Raw genomic sequence first — 20,941 nt, forward strand, 5'->3', positions numbered from 1 at the left:
TGCTGATTATGTCATCACAGCTCGGTCTCATGCCCACTTAGTTCTCATTTCATATTAACGAATGACTAAGCTTTCATTCTCTCTGATGTCCTTTTCTGCACAAGGCCAGAGGTAAATGTTTACTTGAATTAATAGTCTGTAATTACCAAATAAAAAAAAAAGCAGTTAAAAGTAAGATTACTGCACAACAGCCCAGTCCAACATATATATTTCAATGTAAAACAAAACCTTCATTCAGAGCAAGCAAAAACAAATAAAAAAACAAAAACAAATAAAAATCAACATATAGTTGTAAAACCATAATTTGTATAACAATGCTTACTGCACTGTGCTGGTGAGTGGTAGAGTACCCCAGGCACCGTTTATTGATAAATCAGGGTGAAACCAGATCTTCTATTTTTTTGAGATAAGTGCTAGAAAATCAATGTTATCACTCGGCTTCATATATAGGCCTCCAAAATATCTTCTGAAGTTCTGTATAGGAACTAAAATCATTGCCAGTGTATTTGACAATCTTACAAAGTGTGATTTTATATAGGAATAAATCACATTTAGATATAATTTTCCTATCCTTAGGTGTTAATAATGTCCTTATTTATGACACACTATATATTTCTTATACATGGTGTTAAACCATTACATGAAATTCAGATAGATCGTTTTTTCTGTCTCCGATCACTGTCAGTGGAGTTTGGTTTTGGGAACGGCTTCTACCAAAATCAAAGACGAATAATCGGCATCCAAAATAAGGGTAGAAATCACCATGGTAACCTGTCCCTGACTGAGTACAACAAGTCTATCTTATCTACATACTATGATCAGAAATAGCCCGTGTTAGGGTCTATATTATTCCTGCAAAACAACCCAGTTCTCTACCATTGGGCTGCAGTTTGGCTATAAAATTGAGAAATGTAACTTAATTTTCTGGTACACTGCAGTAACGCTGAGAGGAACTGAAATCACGATACACAGCTGAAACACACTCTTGTTTTTTTTTTAACTAATAATCACAATAAAGTCAGAGTTGATTTGCTTAAGCTTGGAGGAAGAAAAAATGCTGCTGGTTTCAGTAGGTGTATTATTATTACCAGAGTGATCGCAACTGAAACCACCTGACTTAAGCGTGTGTCACACGAGCGTTTTCACTCCACGCTTAAAGCGCTGAGGCTGATTGTTCTAGATCGAAATGATTGATTTCTATGACTAGTAAGAATGAATGTCGTGCGGAAGCTTTAACAGCTCGAGATCTTTAACCAACAGTAGCGTTTTGGAGCGTCCAAAGTGCTCAAGGAGAAGGTCCATCAATTGAAATACATATTTAAGCAGACCCTGTCTCACAGAGCGTTTTAAGCATTCATTGCAGGCTGTGAGATTTAAAAGTGCTATAAAAATAAAGCACAAGCGCTTCTGAAGCCAGAAAAGTGTGAGAGACGAGCGCTTGTCTGACACTAACTTGAGAAAAGTAGAACAAACATGTTCTTATATACAGCTCAAACATACTAAAATCACATACCGCTCTATTAAACCTTATATAGCTTTTTGACCTTATATTAATCTGTAATATCACATCTTGCACAACTTTTTTGCATTCTTTGAAACCAATGTGTACCAGTAATGGGCACCCAAAATACTAATTTAACAGGAGATCCCAGGGGTAAATGTATTAAGCTGAAACTTTCCGGCAGGTGTGAGAAGCGGAGATGTTGTCTATAGCAACCAATCAGATTCTAGCTGTCATTTTGTAGAATGTACTAAATATATGATAACTAGAATCTGATTGGTTGCTATAGGCAACATCTCCACTTTCCAAACCCTCCAGAAACTCTCAGCTTGATACATTTACATCCAGGAGTTAATTGATCGAACTTTTCTTAATTATTTGATCCTGGGCGAGACCATAGTAAGCCAGTCTCAGACTGCAGGATTAGGGATTGGAAAATGTAGAATATTAGTGTCCAATTTAATTTTTTTTTCTTGTCATAATCTAAAAGTAGTAGTTTTTACCTGAATGTAGACTATAAAAATTAATAAATTGATGATGTCTGTTTTTATAGAAATGTTGATGTTAGTATGTGCTATTGACAAGAGATTTTAGGCAGCAGGTGGGTTAGGCATACCTGTGGTTCTGATCTAATCTAATACAGCCAAACCCTTATTATCTATAATAGTTCTCAGAAATACATCCCGAGGCACCGTGCTCCTGTTATTGTCATGGATACAAAGAATTGTCCTCCCTACTCGAAAGATGAGCTAATGGTGCCTATTAGCTAGTGACAATATCCATCGAGAGCAATGCTAAATGATATATATTTCATCAGACATATTGGAAGACCACCCAAATAGAACAGAAACAGGTGCATGCCACACAAGGATATATATATATATATATATATATATCCATCTCCCCTGCAATAAGAACAACTATAAGCAACCACCATAATGTACAATGGGCATAATGCATTGATTTGTGAGATTTTAAAGGTACATTTGCTGGTGACCTCTAGAGGTCAAATCCAGGAATAGCAGTCTTACTGCATCACGGAGAAATGAATATCCATTGCAGCTCAGTCATCTCTAGAATGCATGAAGCTTCTGGCTTATAGCGACCTCTAGTGTTTGCATGTAGCAGTGTAATTTGCATGAGTGCTTGTTCCTGCGTAATTATGTTCCTTGTGCTGTTACTAACAGTTTGTGATATATCTCTTTCTCTCGCTGCCCCTATGGAAGCGAAGTATTCCGCTCCTGCAGGAAACACAGCTATGGTAAGAAACTGGACTCACCTTCTGTCTATTCCTCCCACCTCTGCATGACAATTGCTATGTCCTTCCATCCAACTAATATAGTGTAATAAGGAAAATTATTATTATTATTATTAGTAGTATTATTATTTTATATTATTATTATTATTATTATTATTATTATTTCCAGTTTTCAAATATGCTGCACAATTGTTGCTCATCCAATATGGCCACAAATGTCCAATGCTGCAATACAGAGAGCCCACTGCAATGCAAGGCAGGAATAACTCTACAGGGGGAATCAAATTAGCCGCAAAGTGTCCAACGGATGTTCTGGAGACACCTCGCGGCGGAGATTTTGACAGACTGCGAGGAAAAATTGCCGGCAATGTGCATGGCGCCATTTCCGGGCGCCACATCCCCGGCAGTTGAATTCCCCTTTATATGTTGTCGGAGCAGAAGGATTTTTGCAGTTTCTTGCAAATTTAACCTGCTGCACGGTTGTCTGTATGTGTAACCCGATGATTTTTGTGCAATACGAAAAAATAGTAAGACATTGCCAAGTTTGTCATTTATACACTAAGGGGCTGATTTAAAGTTGAGGTGGCCCATTTGTGTATTAGCAGATATGCATTTTCACATCTGTATTTAGAGTTGCGCGCATCTTTTCTTGCATGCAACGTCCCTGATCTTCTTCTCTAAACACAAGGGAGCCGCAAGAGCAAATATGTTCAAACCTTCTAAAAAGGAAACTTGGAAGTGTTACCAGTAGCAACTAATCAGATCCTAATGATCATTTTCTAGAATGTACTAGATAAATAGTAGCTAGAATAGGATTGGTTGCTATGGGCAACACCTGCACTCTTCCTTTTTAGAAGGATAGGCAACACTCCTGTAGTCTATTAATTCACTAGGATACTAATGTATACCACTCAGCTGTGCCAATTTATGTAGGACAGTCCCTCACACCTTTGTCCTGAAACCTGGTGAGTGCATTGGAAAGCCCAAATTTCAAAGTTATTGTATTGGAGTTGACTGTCAGCTAATTTATAGAGAATTATGTAAAGTAGCTGAAAGTCAACTCCATTACAATAAACTTATTTGAATTATATCACTTACCGGCAATCAGTGGTGGAAGTGGGGGGTATTTGGGGGTATATCATACCGCCACTTCTCCTACTGCCTTCATTGTAACACTATCATATTCCAGTCACATATATATATATATATATATATATATATATATATATAGTGGGGGGTATACGGGGGTATGTCAAACTGTCACTTCTCCTACTGCCTTCATTGTAACACTATCACATTCCAGTCACTTACATTGCTTCTGCAGTTTTTCCATATCGCAACTTCTAAATTTCCACTTCGACCACTGCTGAGAATTATATCATATCACAATTTTTTAGGTCTATTTATTATTGGGCAAAAAGTCCCATTTCTGCTGAAAATGGGTGTTCGCTGGGGTCATGCTGGCGATAGATACGATAAGCAAAGCACAAGTAAACCATGTCCATCTTCTGTTATCGCTCGCTCAGTATGGCAATCTATGTCTGCAGATCCTGGTGACATGTGAAATGATATTAGCAGCGATTATGAAGAGGAAACAGACAGGGCAATTTCACCATGACATATAGGGGTTTGTTTAAGAAATATCAATGCTGTGCTTCCACAATAGAACCCATTTTTTTTTCCTTATTTTAAAAAAACGAATTGTAGGCTACTTTGCCAAAATTGTTCAGGTTTATCCAAGGTTTTTGTGTCCACCAAAATATCACATTTTTTAGATATATTTTACCCATTTCAAGCTATTCATGAAACATTGATGTGCTTATATGCCATTTAAATGAGGATTTGGGATTTTAAATTAAAGTAAATGAAGATATTTTCAAGATAGCATGCCAAGGGAATTTGCATCTAGAAGATTTTTTATAGATTATTTTGATTTTATTTATTCTGCATTTTGTGTTTTTTTTGTTGTAAAAATTTGGACAATGTGTGTATATATATATATATATATATATATATATATATATATATATATATATATATATATATATATATATTATATATGTTTGTATGTTGTCTCTTTTACTACTTTGGAGAAGATGAAACGTTTCTTTATAAATATGTCAATTTTTACAGTTTTGCTGAAGACACTTTCAATGTTTCTTAAATAGGGGTAATGTGGTAGGTGGTCTTCAGTGTAGTAAATGGCAAAATAAATTGAAACGCAGTTCTTGTTCACATTGATGTGTGTTTATAAGAAGTGGGAGAAACCAATAATTCTCACCCCACAACTGGAAAACAAGGGAATATTCCAGCTTTGTAATGAAGAATTAACTGTACTGTTTTTTTTATTTCCAGCTGCTCTGTTTACATGTAAATCATTGGATGCTCACTGCATGCTGCCATAATTTAACGTATTTCTGACCGGGATCAATAAATAATTATCAGCCTTGTTGCAGCATTGTGTGGGTCAGCAGACCTGTAAACTGCCTTTAAATGTCTGCAACTCACAAGAAAAGACGATCAGAGCACTTCTGTTACACGGTAGACCTCACAGTGCGTACTGTCCATTATTAGAGGCATGTTCATACCGCTAGTCAGCAAACGCTGAAATTGCCGCTCTGGTGCTTACACATTTATATTACACTGAATAAAACAAATATATACCGCGTATATATTTTTGTTCACAGTAAATCTTTCAGTGTTTATGCTTCCACTTGGGGGTAAATGTATCAAGCTGAGAGTTTTCCAGCGGGTTTGAAAGACCAATCAGATTCTAGCTATCATTTATTTAGTACATTCTACAAAATGACAGCTAGAATCTGATTGGTTGCTATAGGCAACATCTAAACTTTTCAAACCCGCCAGAAAACTGTCAGCTTGATACATTTACCCCTTGAAGTTTCACACCTCTGGGCAACAAGAAAAAATGGTGACAAAACTCCTGTGTAATGGGTCCCGTATATGTTATTCCTGTGTTGCTTTCTTTCTCTATTCTACCTTGTAATTTTTTTCCTTTAAAAAAAAAAATGTACATAAAGATAATATATAAAGTGTCAGAGGACTTGTATATATGTGGTTTTCGAATGTGAAAAAATGTCGGGTTACAGAGCAATAGCCGCTTTCTTTGCTGATATTAAGCCCCATATTTACGGGTAAATGGTGGCAAATACATGAGAGTTCGCACCTCCTGATGGAAAAATTTGGCCAGGTTCGGGGGGTCCCTTGTTGGATGCAGAGAAGTTGTAGATCTGATGACAAATGTTTCATTTTATTTGGGAAAGCACACAAGCCAATGTAAGGTAATTATTGAAGAGCGTGGTCTCAAAGTGACTTTGTAGTCAGGCTTTAACATCCCAATGTGTCCCGGATCCACTATAGACATTGATATGTGGTGTGTACTTGTGTAAGTACTGTTGGTGTGTTCGCTCAAAGTCAGCATTAATTCTGGTTCATAAAACACCAACAATATATAATTTTTTAAAAGTAAAACTTGACTTTGCAAACCAAATAAACGGTTATATATTGCAAACAACTAGAATTGTGAATACCCTGGTAAAATGGTATTGATAAAGTACTTAACTGAAACAATGAATATAACTGGGGAGGGTTATAGGCAACTCCTTGGAGAGTAATTTGCAAAATAAACTACTACATCTCATGAGTATTGGTTGTGCAATGTAATATAGAGGATCTGGGTATTGCCATGTAGAGTGGAGGATTTGGGTATTGCCATGTAGGGCAGAGAATCTGGGTATACTGTGTAGGGTAGAGGATCTGGGTATGCGATGTAGGGTAAAGGATTTGAGTATTGCCATGTAGGGTAGAGAATCTGGGTATGCCATGTAGGGTAGAAGATGTGGGTATGCCGTGTAGGGTAGAGGATATTAACTTGAACATGAATTCTTCTTCACACAGACTCTGAGCCGGGGGAGGAGGACACTGGCGGACCTCAACTACAGCGCACAATTCGAGCCCCAAATAACACACCACTGGGAACCCCCTCAGGTAAGCCAGCCTGCACCCCCATAACACTTCTACACACTAGTCTGTGCCATCATAAAATTACAACACACCAGCTTGTACCCTTTACTTTTCATTCTAGCATTTGCACCCCTGAAAAAATACACCCCTGAAAAAATACACAGAAGCCTATGTCACTCCAAAATGAATACAAACCGGCCTCTCCCCAAGAATATACTTTTGCATACCTGCTTGTGCACTCTCAAATTATTAAATATCAGCCTGGACCCCACTAAATGAATGCACCCCAGCCTGTGCCACCTCTCTGCCATTTCTACACTAGTCTGGCCCCCTGCAATGCATCTGGAGTGTGTTTTACACAGCGCTGCTGCCGATATAACCAGAGATTCCGGCAAGAGTAGTTCTCACCTCGGTAATAGTGTTACTATTATCGCAGCCAGAGCTGTGTGTAACAGCTAAATGTCGGGACTGTATATAATGGACACTTCCATGGGCAATGGAGAAAGGGCTTCCTTCTAGAGCCAGTCTCCAGTGCAGGAAAAGTGGGGGAGTACACAGAACACAGGGGGCTTTATCCGGTTGCCTGGAAGCATTTTTAGTTGCTATGGCGACCTGATGAGTGGGATTTTGTACCCCTCCGCTGTACATATGATCTAATCAGTTTATCAGGTGCAGGAGAAATAACTTCAGTGAAACACTTTTCTGCTTTATAATATCATCGGAGAAGGTAATCTGCTTGTGTGACACAAGCTAGGTAAACGCTAATCATTTTAATTGGACAGCATCTCATACCAGATGCCAGAAGAGGTTGACGTCCCTAACTTTTACAAAAAAAAAAACACACAAAAAAAAAACAGATTTCACTCTTTTTATGATGAAGAAATATTTTTTCTCTAGAACTAAACAAACAGCGAGTTCTGCCAGCTATGAAGCAGAGTCTTAGGGGTATATTTACTAAACTGCGGGTTTGGAAAAGTGGGGATGTTGTTTATAGCAACCAATCAGATTCTATCTGTCATTTTGTAGAATGCACTAAATAAATGAAAGCAAGAATCTGATTGGTTGCTATAGGCAACATCTCCACTTTTCCAAACCTGCAGTTTAGTAAATCTAGCCCTTAGTCCCAATCCCGCATTGTGGTCAGTACATTTCTAATCATTGTATACCTGCCATCATTTTAACCTTATTTCCACTGACTCTTCGCTGTAAGAAGTCTCCTCTGAGCTTACTATTCTCTGTACTGATTCGGCGGACTTATGTACACCGTCCCCATCATAACATGGTTACCAAACTTGTTTATAATGCCAAAATGTCCAGGAACATGTCAACAACTGGGACAATTGGAACCATGGCATTCTCATACCTCCCAACATTTATCCAGGCAAAATAAGGATAACATTTGCCCAGAGCACAGCCCGCACAAGCCACGCCCTCAACGAATCACAAATCAAGCCAGCCACGCCCACTTTCTGGTGGAGCCACACCCACTTTCAAGTGAGCCCCATCCCTTTTGCGCATCAGCAAATTGATACTACAGGATGGTTTGGTCGTTCTCTGTTCCTGGTGCATCAAACCTGTAACAAATCACAACTATTTTTATAGTATCTGACCTGTAGGTACATTTAGAGCACCGGCTTCTAAAAGAGGAATTACTTCAAAACATTGATTAAAAAAAAAAAGTATTTTTATTTACGTACCAAAGTTATTTTGCACCTAACCTAGTGTAGAACTATTACCGGCTATTTTGAACCATAAGCGCCAGCATGCCCTTCCGATGTTCAGCAAAAAAAATGAAAACACACAAAGACATTATTTAAAATAAAGTTTTATTGAATAAAACTCTGTCAGAAAACCCCTGTTCACCTCTTTATTATACAACAAAAATCCTTCCTGTCCTGTCGAAATCCTCCCAGTAGTTCTATATTGGCCATGGGGCATGGTAGACGTTAGCAGGATGATGCTGCATGTACACAAGTAGCTGCACCCTAGAATATTAAATATCACCTGACCCAACTTCTTTTCCTTCCTAGGGGATTCGGACACCCTGCTGGCCAGTTCCTTGCACACCACGCCCAGCACGCTGACCGGACTCTCGCAGACGGATGAGTTCTCAGACTGGTCAGGCAGCCAACAGACGGTAGTAGAGAGGGACAACAGGAATGCAAGGCAAGGCATCACTCAGGGGGGAGTGGCTCGCCACTTGGGGGTGGAGCCTCTCGTCCCAGCATCCAGCAACAACCTTCCGGGCAGTGTCTGGGGGTCAGAGGTCAGCCTGTCCGGGTTCAGCGACCTGTATAGCAGCGCCTTCAGCCTCTACCGGGGCCGATCTTGTACCATCCGGGTGTAAGTAACCCAAAGTCGTCTCTGGGAGCGTCATCACCCACCACCGTACCATGGTGCTCATCTGCAGAGCCTCTATTTTTTATTTTTTACTTTGGAGTCTCCATTTTCCATCACGATTATTTTTTTCTTCCATCAGTTTTGCTTTATTATATTTAACGGAAGGGGCGATAAGGCGTCAAGCTTAGTACAATTCATTCCTGTGTTTTATACACAGCTCAGGTCGCAGCCATCAATCTCCTTATCTTATGTTCATCATGTCCTCTAAGTATAATCTATGATCTAGAGCAGCCAGCCTAGAAGACCATCCAAAATACAGGTCGTTACCCATCACTTCGTCATTTTCAGTGTCACTAAATGCCCTTAGCTGCTACTTTGTATATATTGCAATAGTGAGAATTTTCTATGTCTGAGTGCAAGGCCTTCACAGTGTTTGCAATACATTGTATACTGGAAGGGATCACAGCTGAGTCAGTATAGGATATCACAAAGCAGTATACTCATTTTTGAGGCAGCACATTGAATGCAGGTAAAAAAACAAACAAACATTGTTCTTTGTTACACTCACACTCCATTGCAGTTCAGTTAAAAAGTAATGTACTGCCTCCCCCTAATCCACTGCAGGCAGCATCCTGATAGGATCTCAGAGGTCAAAAATTGATTCTGCAGTGATTTGAGTTAGTGTGACATCACTGGCCCTGCCCCTGCGCATAAATCTTCCAATCCACTTAGTGTGTTTCTGCAGATCAAGTATACAAAACTGTCACTCAAACACTGCCTGTTAAAGTGGAGCTCTTTAATGATGTTTTCCAGCTTTAGGAGAGGGTAATTACACAACCACCCCTCCTTACCCCAAAATGTCTGCATACATGCACGTATGCATCATGTATGTAAATTATGATCAAACCATCAATAATTGAAGAAGGGATGATTTAAATCAAGAAAGGCATACACTCCAGGTCACTGTACAATGGTGATTTGATTGGGTGGCATTGGTGTCAGCATCTAGTGAGAAGGTTGGTACAATTTCTGTGAAAACTGAGCTATTCTGACAATCAAAGAAAGAGGTAGTAGACCTTCTGAAATGGAAAAATGGAGGTGTTGCCCATAGCAACCAATCAGAGTCTCGCTGTCATGTTCTAGAATGCATTTGATAAATGATAGCTAGAATATGAATGGTTGCTATGGGCAACACATCCACTTTACCTTTTTAGAAGGTTTGCTAAATCTCCCCCAACGTGCCCTTCAGTCTGTAATACCACAGTATAATTCTCTTACACTACCGTTCCCGTTTACATCTAGATTTCACTGCAATTACAGTACCCTGTGTTTTTAATGACCCCTACAAATATAACTACTGCTTTTCATTTATGTATTGGAATCCTTACTAGTATAAGAAGATTGTTGGCGTTTATGGGGCTGAGACTAAGCTTGGTGCGCTCCCCCCTTCCCGGTTCTTTATTTTTACCATCTTGCGTTTTTTTTTCCGTGCATTTTTGATTCCCAGGCTGACCCTTTCTCTCTCCCATCTATTGCTTTTGTTTAATTCCGCCTCTATATCTATTGCTTTCCGCACAAAACCCATCTGTGTTTGTAATTCTTCACCTCTACCACTCGCCCCACTTCAAACTCAACAAGTGGTATTGGGGAATGAATGTCAGTTTTATCCATTATAAAGTGTGTTCCACCTATCAATACTAGAGGAAGGCTCAAGTGTTCTATACTTTTATATACCCATTATATGTCATGCACATAACTAATATATATATATATATAGTTATTTAATATATAATGTATATTCTGTTTATTGCAATAAGCGGCACACCACGGTGCAGGATGATTTTTACATTTAACTAGTAGCAATCTGTCACTGAATATCATACATTTTCCACTTAATCCTTAGCCATAGTGAACAGTTCACTGCAATAAACTCTACTCCATCTGTCAAACCTAATATTTATTAACCTTTAATTTTATCACCTACATATTGCACAGTGCTTTACAGAGACTATGTATCATTCACATCAGTCCTTTCACCAGTGGAGCTTACAATTTGGTCCTGACCACACAGACACACACACATTAAGGTTATTTTTTTTTCATAAGCCAATTAACTTACTAGTATGTCTTTGGGGTGTGGGAGGAACCCACAGAAACACAGGGAGAACCTACAAACACAGACCAGGCCCTGGCTGGGATCAAACCCGTGACACCCCTCAATGCGCGGGCAGCAATGCTAACTACTGTGCAACAGTGCTGCTCACATAGCATATTCATGAGATAACATAGTCTTACCGTGGTTATCCTGCAGGAGGACGCTGCTGCAAGCTCATCGCTACCATCGCAGGTGGTTGCTAACTCTACAAGTAGCCTGTTATCGTCAACATGACGCCAGGTCCTCTGGTTTCAGTCTCCTTGTCAAAAGGTCAAAAGTTGCCTTGCTCCCCCTCACAACACTGAACACCACATATATCAGACCTCAGGAACTTGTCAGTGACCTGGAACATTCAGCTGAGCACATTGGTTACTGTAGGTTCCAAATCCTCCTGACACCACCCCAAGCAAAGAGTTCAGTGCTCTGAAAATTCTGCATTTAGCTTATTTAAGGAAGGTTTCCACCTTTGAGTTAGGAGTGAATTACACAGCTACTCCTCCTTATCACTGGTAGAAATGTGAGCTGGCTCCTAATTGAATGAGCGCGACTTTGCACATTGTTACCTCAGCAATAATCCGCCAGAGGTTCCCAATCACAGTAAGCCTAGGACCCCCCTGCACTGAGCAAGCGGTGGGGATGTCGGAGTGGGGGGTGGGGGTGCTCACCAATATTCTAGTGTGTGAAAAGTCAAAAAAAACCTTTAACAAAGCACAAATAGCTCAGGTGTACAGCAGCCAATCAGGTATTAGCTTTGATCATTTGCGTCATGTTACAAATTGTGTTTTAGTAGAAAGAGGTTAACAACATAGGAAGGACCTCTGTGCCAATACACCCCAAAAAGGGCGTCACTGAAACAAAAAAATAAACATATTAAATATAAATACACACATTCAAAAACGTGGCTGTTTGCTACGTCAAATAGAGCTCCCTGTTGGAAAACTCCTATTAACAAACAGTACACTTTCTTTGGATAACATTTTAGTGTAACACTTAAAACTGTAACAAAACCCAGTAACTCTAAAAAAAACAAAATCAATGTAATAAGTATAGAAATACAATGCACAAAAAGAGAGTTTCCAGTACTCACACATTATATAATAGATTCAATGTCGGAGTCGTCTTGGTTGGTAAAGGTTCTCACTTTTTGCTTTGCTTTGCAGCTTTCTACCAGAGGGGGGGCTGCGGAGGGGCAGCATCAATGGCGCCATTCCAGATTCTCCTCGACCACTTCAGAATCCCAGGCCTGTTCTACCTCCTCCTTCTCCCCGGCTCGGCCAACGTCCACTCGCCAATCCCATACCTAGTGGCCGTGGACCATCCGCGTTACTTACACCCCGGAAGAAAACTCTGATGCCTTCTCAGTACCAGGACACAGTGGTTGAAGAGTTTGAGGAGAAGGTTAAGAGGCCAAAGTCCTCAGCTGGGTCACAGGTCAGTGGTCAAGACTCTCGTCCCGTAACACCAGTAAGTGAAACGTCGGGACGTGTGTCCATCCTGCGAGCGTCTCCGAAGTTGGTCCGCTCAGGCTCCAAGATATTTGACAAACTGCGTTGTCTTGAAGAGAGACGAAAAAGCCTGGATCAAACGGATAGCCCTTTCCCTGTGCAATCCTGGCTACCGCTCCGCAAGGCGAGGTCGTTTGATCAGCCAGGAGCAGATGGGCTGGCTGGTGGCTTAGAGTCCTCCACTGAGGAGCTAAGGGACGACTTAAGAGATGGTGTGAGATCGGAGGTGGGGGGGTATACCTTGAGGTATCCCTCATTGAGATACAAGACCGCTTCGCTGGATGATAGAGGGGTCATCACCGGCCTTGTAGGTGATATCGAGGCACGGTTTTCCCAAGAGCTGTCTCGCATCAAAAGAACTGTATCCCAGCAACAATTAATCCGGTCATCACAGGATTTATCTCGCAGACCGACATCCCCACATAAATCACTTAATCACCAATCTGCTCCATTGGATCCCAATTCAACCCAAGTGCTAAGAGACTCTAAGCCACCTGAATTTCAGGAACAAAAGCCAGCCAATGCGGTCACTGCCCGGAAGCCTCTCGTTAGAAGCTGCGCTACCGTCAACCAACTATCACAAGATAAGGAACCTCACGGAGTCGCAGTGCTAGATAAATCGTCAAATGGTTCAATTGTTCACTATGAAGTAGTTAAGCAATCGGATGCACGTCTAGCATCGTCACACCCACCTCCAAGAGAGAGTATCGCTGCTCCAAGATCTGTGGTCCCTCAAGTGCTAACTCCAAAACAGGAGGTTAAAGAGTCTCAGCTGAGGAAAGATCCTGATCATGGACGAGAGCCGCCACCAACCAGCACACAAGCCCCGCCATCACTAGAGATAGCACAGAGAGGGATCGGGCGGGAAAAGGGGACTTTGGGTGGAGGAGGCACGAGAGGAGAGACGCGATACCTCCCGTGGGCTACACCAGCAAAAGCCACCCAGAGAAGTCAAGCTCCACAAGGGAAGGGTGGGGGGCAAAACAAAAAGCACAGCAGCGAGACACATACCAGTGGCAAAAGCAACAAAACAGCCAAAAGCAAAGGAAAGAGCCGACGGCACAGGGCCATGTCACCGGAATTAGGTACGTCTTGATGAGAGAGGACAGTGACAATAAACGGGGACTGATACCATATGTCCTTGAAACCTGTAGGGTGCTGGATGGTGCTGAAGTACAGAATGTGCAGAGCATCATGGGAGATATACTGTACTTCAGCAAACAACTGGTCTACAAGTTTAAAGGGCACATCCACTCAAAAATTATTTTGTTTACCTAAAATCATTATGCTGAGTACTACAATTTACTGGAATAACATGTAATACTTGAAATAGGATTTCTACCTGAAATTGCCCATTAAAGCCTCAGAAACATACTGTTGTTGCAATGTGACAGAACGGCTGTGAAGGTGTCCTAATTTGCCTCATTAATCACTATCACACAATCTTATTTTCCTATTTTGTGATCCACCATAATCCAGTGGGAACGCCTTCATGCCTCTCAACTCTACCCCTCAAGCTGTGCAAACTTGTGCAACTGGCTCCTATGCCAATCAGTATGCAAAATCTGTTTTGGTATCGGGGTGTGTTTCTGAGATTTCAATGGGTGATTTCAAGCAGAAGTCTTATTTCAATTGTCAGCAGTTATTCCAGAAAGCTATAGTAATTTTTGAGAATTACTGGTCTAACTTCTCAGTAATAACTGACTTTTCTCCTACTATCCTGCTTCGTGGTCCTTCCCGGATTTTCCTAGACTGTACTCTCTCTGCTCCACTGTATTCCCTTCCTAATTCTCCTTTCCTTATTTTGAATTATCTTATAGCTATTCCTATTACACATACAAAATCCTGTCTTCTTGTACTTTATTCTCTAGATTTCTCACATCGATATTCATATTTTCTCCTACTATTTTCTTAGTATTTAATGCATCACTTTGCTTTAGGGCCTTGCAAAAGGAAGAATTTTGTTTTTATCCTCTTGATGCAAAACACTAGTTTATTTGTGTGTAGTATTTTGATTTTTGTGTTGCTTTGTGTTTTATCAATAGTAGCTACTTGTTTTGTCTTTTCTTTGTTGTTCATCTAAATTGAATCTGAGAAAATAAAACAAAGGAGAGAAGCAAAAAGATATAAACAAAAAAAACAAAGCAAATTAAAAATGTTTCATGTCCTTCTCTGACATTTTCCACTCGCATTTAATAATGAAAATTCAAACATATGTGAAACACGCATGTCGAACGCAAATGCATTTCACGCATGGTTCCTACTGGTATTTTAACTTGTGTTTTCGGGAGGTCATTTGATGTTAAACGCATAGAATGGAACAAGAAGCCTTCAGAAAACGGCGACACAGACACAACGTTATGCTGACATTGGAAACAATTATCCACCATAATCAGATTATGCTTTTTAACTTCCGCTAAAAATGCTAGTAAACGCATGTCACCTATCGCCAGTGTTCATGCAGCCTTATTATAATATTTTTATTTCACTTATACCAACACAAGCCTTATCTGACTTCTTAGAATCGTCGGATGATTCCTACGTATCAGCGGATGAGGACCCCCGGGAGGCCCCTGTGTTTGAAATCCCCCTACAGAGTGCCCTGGTGAACGCTGGGTCTGAAGTTCTGCTAAAGTGCATTATATCAGCAAAACCAAGTCCAGAGGGTGAGACGTTAACATACTCCATAGCTCTTGTTACATGTATTATATATTTGCATTGATACATGCTTTTTACTATGTGTGTCGCTAAATATCACTTTGACGTTGACCCAGCTCTCGAAAGCAACCATTGGTGGAATTTCCAACAGAGCAGCCCATGTGGTTAGTGGTGCCTGTAGATGGCTAGTGGTGCCTGTAGATGGCTAGTGGTGCCTGTAGATGGCTAGTGGCGTCTGTAGAGGATTAGTGGCATCTGTAGAGGATTAGTGGCATCTGTAGATGATTAGTGGCGCCTGTAGATGGTTAGTGGCGTCGGTAGATGACTAGTGGCGTCTGTAGATGGCTAGTGGCGTCTGTAGATGGCTAGTGGTGTCTGTAGATGGTTAGAGGTGTCAGTAGATGGCTAGAGGTGTCGGTAGATGGTTAGTGGTGTCTGTAGATGGCTAGTGGTGTCTGTAGATGGCTAGAGGTGTCGGTAGATGGTTAGTGGTGTCTGTAGATGGCTAGTGGTGTCGGTAGATGGCTAGTGGTGTCGGTAGATGGCTAGTGGTGTCTGTAGATGGTTAGAGGTGTCTGTAGATGGTTAAAGGTGTCTGTAGATGGCTAGTGGTGTCTGTAGATGGCTAGTGGTGTCTGTAGATGGCTAGAGGTGTCTGTAGATGGTTAGAGTTGTCTGTAGATGGTTAGAGGTGTCGGTAGATGGTTAGAGGTGTCGGTAGATGGTTAGAGGTGTCGGTAGATGGTTAGAGGTGTCGGTAGATGGTTAGAGGTGTCGGTAGATGGTTAGAGGTGTCTGTAGATGGTTAGAGGTGTCTGTAGATGGTTAGAGGTGTCTGTAGATGGTTAGAGGTGTCGGTAGATGGTTAGAGGTGTCGGTAGATGGTTAGAGGTGTCGGTAGATGGTTAGAGGTGTCGGTAGATGGTTAGAGGTGTCGGTAGATGGTTAGAGGTGTCTGTAGATGGTTAGAGGTGTCGGTAGATGGTTAGAGGTGTCCGTAGATGGTTAGAGGTGTCGGTAGATGGTTAGAGGTGTCGGTAGATGGTTAGAGGTGTCTGTAGATGGTTAGAGGTGTCTGTAGATGGTTAGAGGTGTCTGTAGATGGTTAAAGGTGTCTGTAGATGGTTAGAGGTGTCGGTAGATGGTTAGAGGTGTCGGTAGATGGTTAGAGGTGTCTGTAGATGGTTAGAGGTGTCTGTAGATGGTTAGAGGTGTCTGTAGATGGTTAGAGGTGTCTGTAGATGGCTAGTGGTGTCTTATAGATGTCTAGTGGTGTCTGTAGATAGTTAGAGGTGCCGGTAGATGGTTAGAGGTGCCGGTAGATGGTTAGAGGTGCCGGTAGATGGTTAGAGGTGCCGGTAGATGGTTAGAGGTGTCGGTAGATGGTTAGAGGTGCCGGTAGATGGTTAGAGGTGTCGGTAGATAGAGGTGTCTGTAGATGGTTAGAGGTGTCTGTAGATGGTTAGAGGTGTCTGTAGATGGTTAGAGGTGTCGGTAGATGGTTAGAGGTGTCGGTAGATGGTTAGAGGTGTCGGTAGATGGTTAGAGGTGTCTGTAGATGGTTAGAGGTGTCAGTAGATGGTTAGAGGTGTCGGTAGATGGTTAGAGGTGTCGGTAGATGGTTAGAGGTGCCGGTAGATAGTTAGAGGTGTCGGTAGATAGAGGTGTCTGTAGATGGTTAGAGGTGTCTGTAGATGGTTAGTGGTGTCGGTAGATAGTTAGAGGTGTCTGTAGATGGTTAGAGGTGTCTGTAGATGGTTAGTGGTGTCTGTAGATTGTTAGTGGTGTCTGTAGATGGTTAGAGGTGTCGGTAGATGGTTAGTGGTGTCCGTAGATAGTTAGAGGTGTCTGTAGATGGTTAGAGGTGTCTGTAGATGGTTAGAGGTGTCTGTAGATTGTTAGTGGTGTCTGTAGATTGTTAGTGGTGTCTGTAGATGGTTAGAGGTGTCGGTACATCTCCTACATTGTAATCTTGCCAGCAGCGCCCTCTCACATCTTTGTCGGTATTACCCAGATTTGTTTATTACTGTGTTTGTCTCTAATTGTAAAGTGCTAGGGAATTTGCTAGCGCTATATAAATAAATGTTGATGATGATACATGGTTAGTGGTCTGTATATGTGTATAGTAAACTTTGTTTCATTAATTTGTGTACTCAAAAGTCCACTAAGGTTCATGTACGTGTCTATAAACGCAGAGATAAGCGAGGCCGAGGAGGGTGCCTCAGGGTAGGATGTGAACCAGTCAGATTATGGGCACATCCATGTATGCTACCGAGTCCCTAAATACTGGTCTGAGGTTTCCACCTAAAAAAAATTAAAATTCTCTAGAAATTCTCTAAGCGCTGCCTGATGAATGCAATTCCTGGAAGACGTGAATGTATCACCTATTGTCAATGCAGCAACATCTTATGTCTGCAGGTCTGTGTTTTTTCTTACTTTATTGATTTGGTTACAATATTACGTATAGCCAAGATTTGACTGACAGCATCAAATTATTGGATTACTGTTCTCATCCAATATTTAGATAGCGGCAACTTCTGCCTCACTGTGCACTCGGGGAGATTGTAAAAGTCTACACACAATACGCAGACACTGAAATGAGTTATTAAGTTTCCTGCTCATATAAGGTCACAATCTAAATGTTGCTTGAGACCTGTGTGCACATTACAAGGCAGAGACTTGGGATGTACAACTGTTAATATGTTACTCTGTTTCCTGGCAGTTATATGGAGAAAAGATCGCGTTATACTCAAGAACAGTCCCACCCATCAGATTCGTGCTGAGGGGGAGAGACACACGCTCCTGCTACGTTGGGCACTGCCATCCGATTCTGGCATTTACACAGTGACGGCACGCAATGAAGTGGGTGAGGCTAGCAGTTGTGGAGCCCTGACTGTCAAACCAGGTAATTGCCAACTAAATTCTAAATACTGTCTGCGAATAAACAAAATCTAGACCATGAAGTGACTAAACAATTCACTGGATACTAAAATATTATTTTAAAATATTAAATTATTGTGTATATTACATAAATAATTTGTAAGTTTATATTACTTTTTCTTTTCTAATGTGCACCATAGTTCAATCAAAATAGTCATCACATACACGCGCACACCTCCCGAATGTCCCGATTTCGGTGGGACAGTCCCGATTTTAAGACTCTGTCTCACTGTCCCATCCATGGATTTGTTTGCTGGCTACTGGTGATTTCTAAGTGGAAGTCTAGTGCTTTACAGCGTTAGGCAGCTCTCTGGGGGAGTGGCCATGCCCCCATTATGATGTGACCACGCCCCCATCGTGATGTAACCACACCCTCTGGCAGGTACTCAAATGTTGGAGATATCCACACATATCACATTTTCCCAGGTATAGACTAACTGTGGCTCTTCAGCTGTTATAGGCTACAGTTCCCAGCAAGCATTGCTATGAATGGCTGTCATGTGACCCAAAACACGTCAGCATTGCTACTGCACCTGACTCTGTCATAACTATTGGACCTATAACTAGTCCACGACTGGTATTGCCACAATAATATATTACATTTTCTATTGAAACGGCACAGCCTTTGTAAAACTGTATTACCAGAATGTCAATTAAATTGGTTTTCCGCCTTCAGACAACCTTAATTTTTTAACATAGAAACGCCATCCTGCATTTTTTACTAAATACATTGGGGTCTATGCATTAAGGCAAATATGGAGAAAAAAGCGGCATATTCCTGCTCTTTCCTCCGTATTCGCCTGCTCTGAGTTGTTTTGGGCGACTGTCCTACTGAGGCGGAGTTGGATGGAGCGATCCATGGTAACGAAATTCGTCATTACCATGCAACGCGTGCGCCGCTCTCTCCCCTCCTCCGTGCACCAAAATCCTTTGTCTCCTCTGAGGTATTGAGTTTGAGAAGAGCTACGTTGTATGTGGTCACTAAATGTTACAGATCGCCCTGCTCTGATAAAAGGATCTGCAAACATTTGTATCCAATGTAGACCGCAGGACGGAGCTGTGGTTTATCCCTGGGTGACACACTTGTTAATGCGTTGCTATCAAGTTCAGAAATTATTTTTTTATATTTTTATGCAAAGTTTCGTAGCTTTTCATATTACTGTTCAGGACGTGCCTGTATTAGGATTGTTTTCATTGTGAAATCTGTGGTGTAAGGGTATGTGTGCACTGTGGATGTTATCCCTCCATGTTCTCTCCCATCTTTTGAACACTTCAGGAAGAGGATGGGGTACAGGAGGGAGGGTGATATAAGCTTCCAGGTATCATTGGACTCAGCGAAGAAACACTTTAGGAAGCAAACAATGGCCCTTCTCTACATATGGGTTTTGTTTTGTTTTTCTTGCAGAAGACATGCATTTCCGTACTGCTCATATGCACTAAAAATGCTCTGTCTAGCCGCTTGTGATTGGTTGATGGCTTATTAGCCCCTCCTGCTGATAGTCCTTAAATCATCAGCATTGCAGCTATATTATATCAAGACTCGGACATCTATTTGCATTACTTAATTGACCACCTCTAGAACGTGGACAAAGCGGAACAGAGCGACGTAGTGATCTGATTGTAGAAAACATTGTGAACGTCGTAACGCCGATTGGATACGTTAGTGATGCATAGTAATAGTTTTATGACTGTTTTAAAAAAATAAATATCAATACATCATTTTAACCAACAGTCGTTTATTGTAGAGGTGTAGCACCAGATCTGTTTTACTGGTCTGCCAATATCACATTTTATTTGGCAATATGTTATACTTTAGTCTGAGAAACACATAGCAGCGAATGAAAGATCAAGAGGATCAGATCAGGTCAAATACAAAGTATGTTTGTGTATGTGTGTGTGTGTATTTGTGTATGTTTGTGTGTGTGTATGTTTATGTATGTTTGTGTGCATGTGTGTGTGTGTATGTTTGTGTGTCTGTGTGTGTGTGTGTGTGTACATTTATGTGTGTGTGTGTGTGTGTATGTTCGTGTGTGTGTGTATGCTTGTGTGTTTATGTACAGTTGTGTGTGTGTGTTTGTGTGTGTGTATGTTTGTGTGTTTAAGTACAGTTGTGTGTGTGTGTTAGATCGCATCACACAGACAAATAGTAGCTACTGACAAATAATCGTATTATTATGTATTTTTATTTGTTGTTCCTCTTCTTATGCTTTTAACCCCCCAAGTTACAAGCCCCTACTGTATGCCAGAAATTATTAAATATAATCCATCTCTCATTCCGATCTTGTTAAATGTTTATTATCTGTAGATTAAAAATAAACATCCCCCTAAAAATGGGACCAGACTGTCACCCTGTACTGTATGTGTCCTTTTTAAAAATCTCAAAGAATCTATTGTGAAAATATAACATGTTTTTCTAATGCTACCTGTTTGTTAGATACACTCTCCAAGCAGAGTGTATCTAACACCTTTCCTGCAGTCCTTCCATCTTGGACCAGGCATATGCAGTCCTCCAGTAGTTTGCATCACATAACCACTGGACTTGAACTAATTAGCGCATTTAATTAAGTGAACTAATTAAGTTTACATTGTTCTTCTCTGACAAT

At 41.0% G+C, this 20,941-nt stretch overlaps 1 protein-coding gene across 3 annotated transcripts in view; it reads left to right on the forward strand.

Annotated features, from left to right (window-relative positions):
- The window catches only part of SPEG (striated muscle enriched protein kinase), a 155,400-nt gene that overhangs the window by 67,309 nt on the left and 67,150 nt on the right, over nt 1-20,941 (forward strand). For 2 of the 3 annotated variants that reach the window (XM_075181014.1, XM_075181012.1), the window contains exons 2-6: nt 6,675-6,764; nt 8,771-8,906; nt 12,396-13,825; nt 15,263-15,406; nt 18,121-18,303. In XM_075181014.1, the coding sequence (XP_075037115.1) occupies nt 6,675-6,764; nt 8,771-8,906; nt 12,396-13,825; nt 15,263-15,406; nt 18,121-18,303 (1,983 nt within the window). Of the gene's footprint in view, nt 1-6,674; nt 6,765-8,770; nt 9,084-12,395; nt 13,826-15,262; nt 15,407-18,120; nt 18,304-20,941 lie in introns of all 3 variants that reach the window. The other variant, XM_075181011.1, reaches the window with a different exon arrangement.

This window comes from Mixophyes fleayi, chromosome 7 (genome assembly GCF_038048845.1).
Source record: "Mixophyes fleayi isolate aMixFle1 chromosome 7, aMixFle1.hap1, whole genome shotgun sequence".
NCBI lineage: Eukaryota > Metazoa > Chordata > Amphibia > Anura > Limnodynastidae > Mixophyes > Mixophyes fleayi.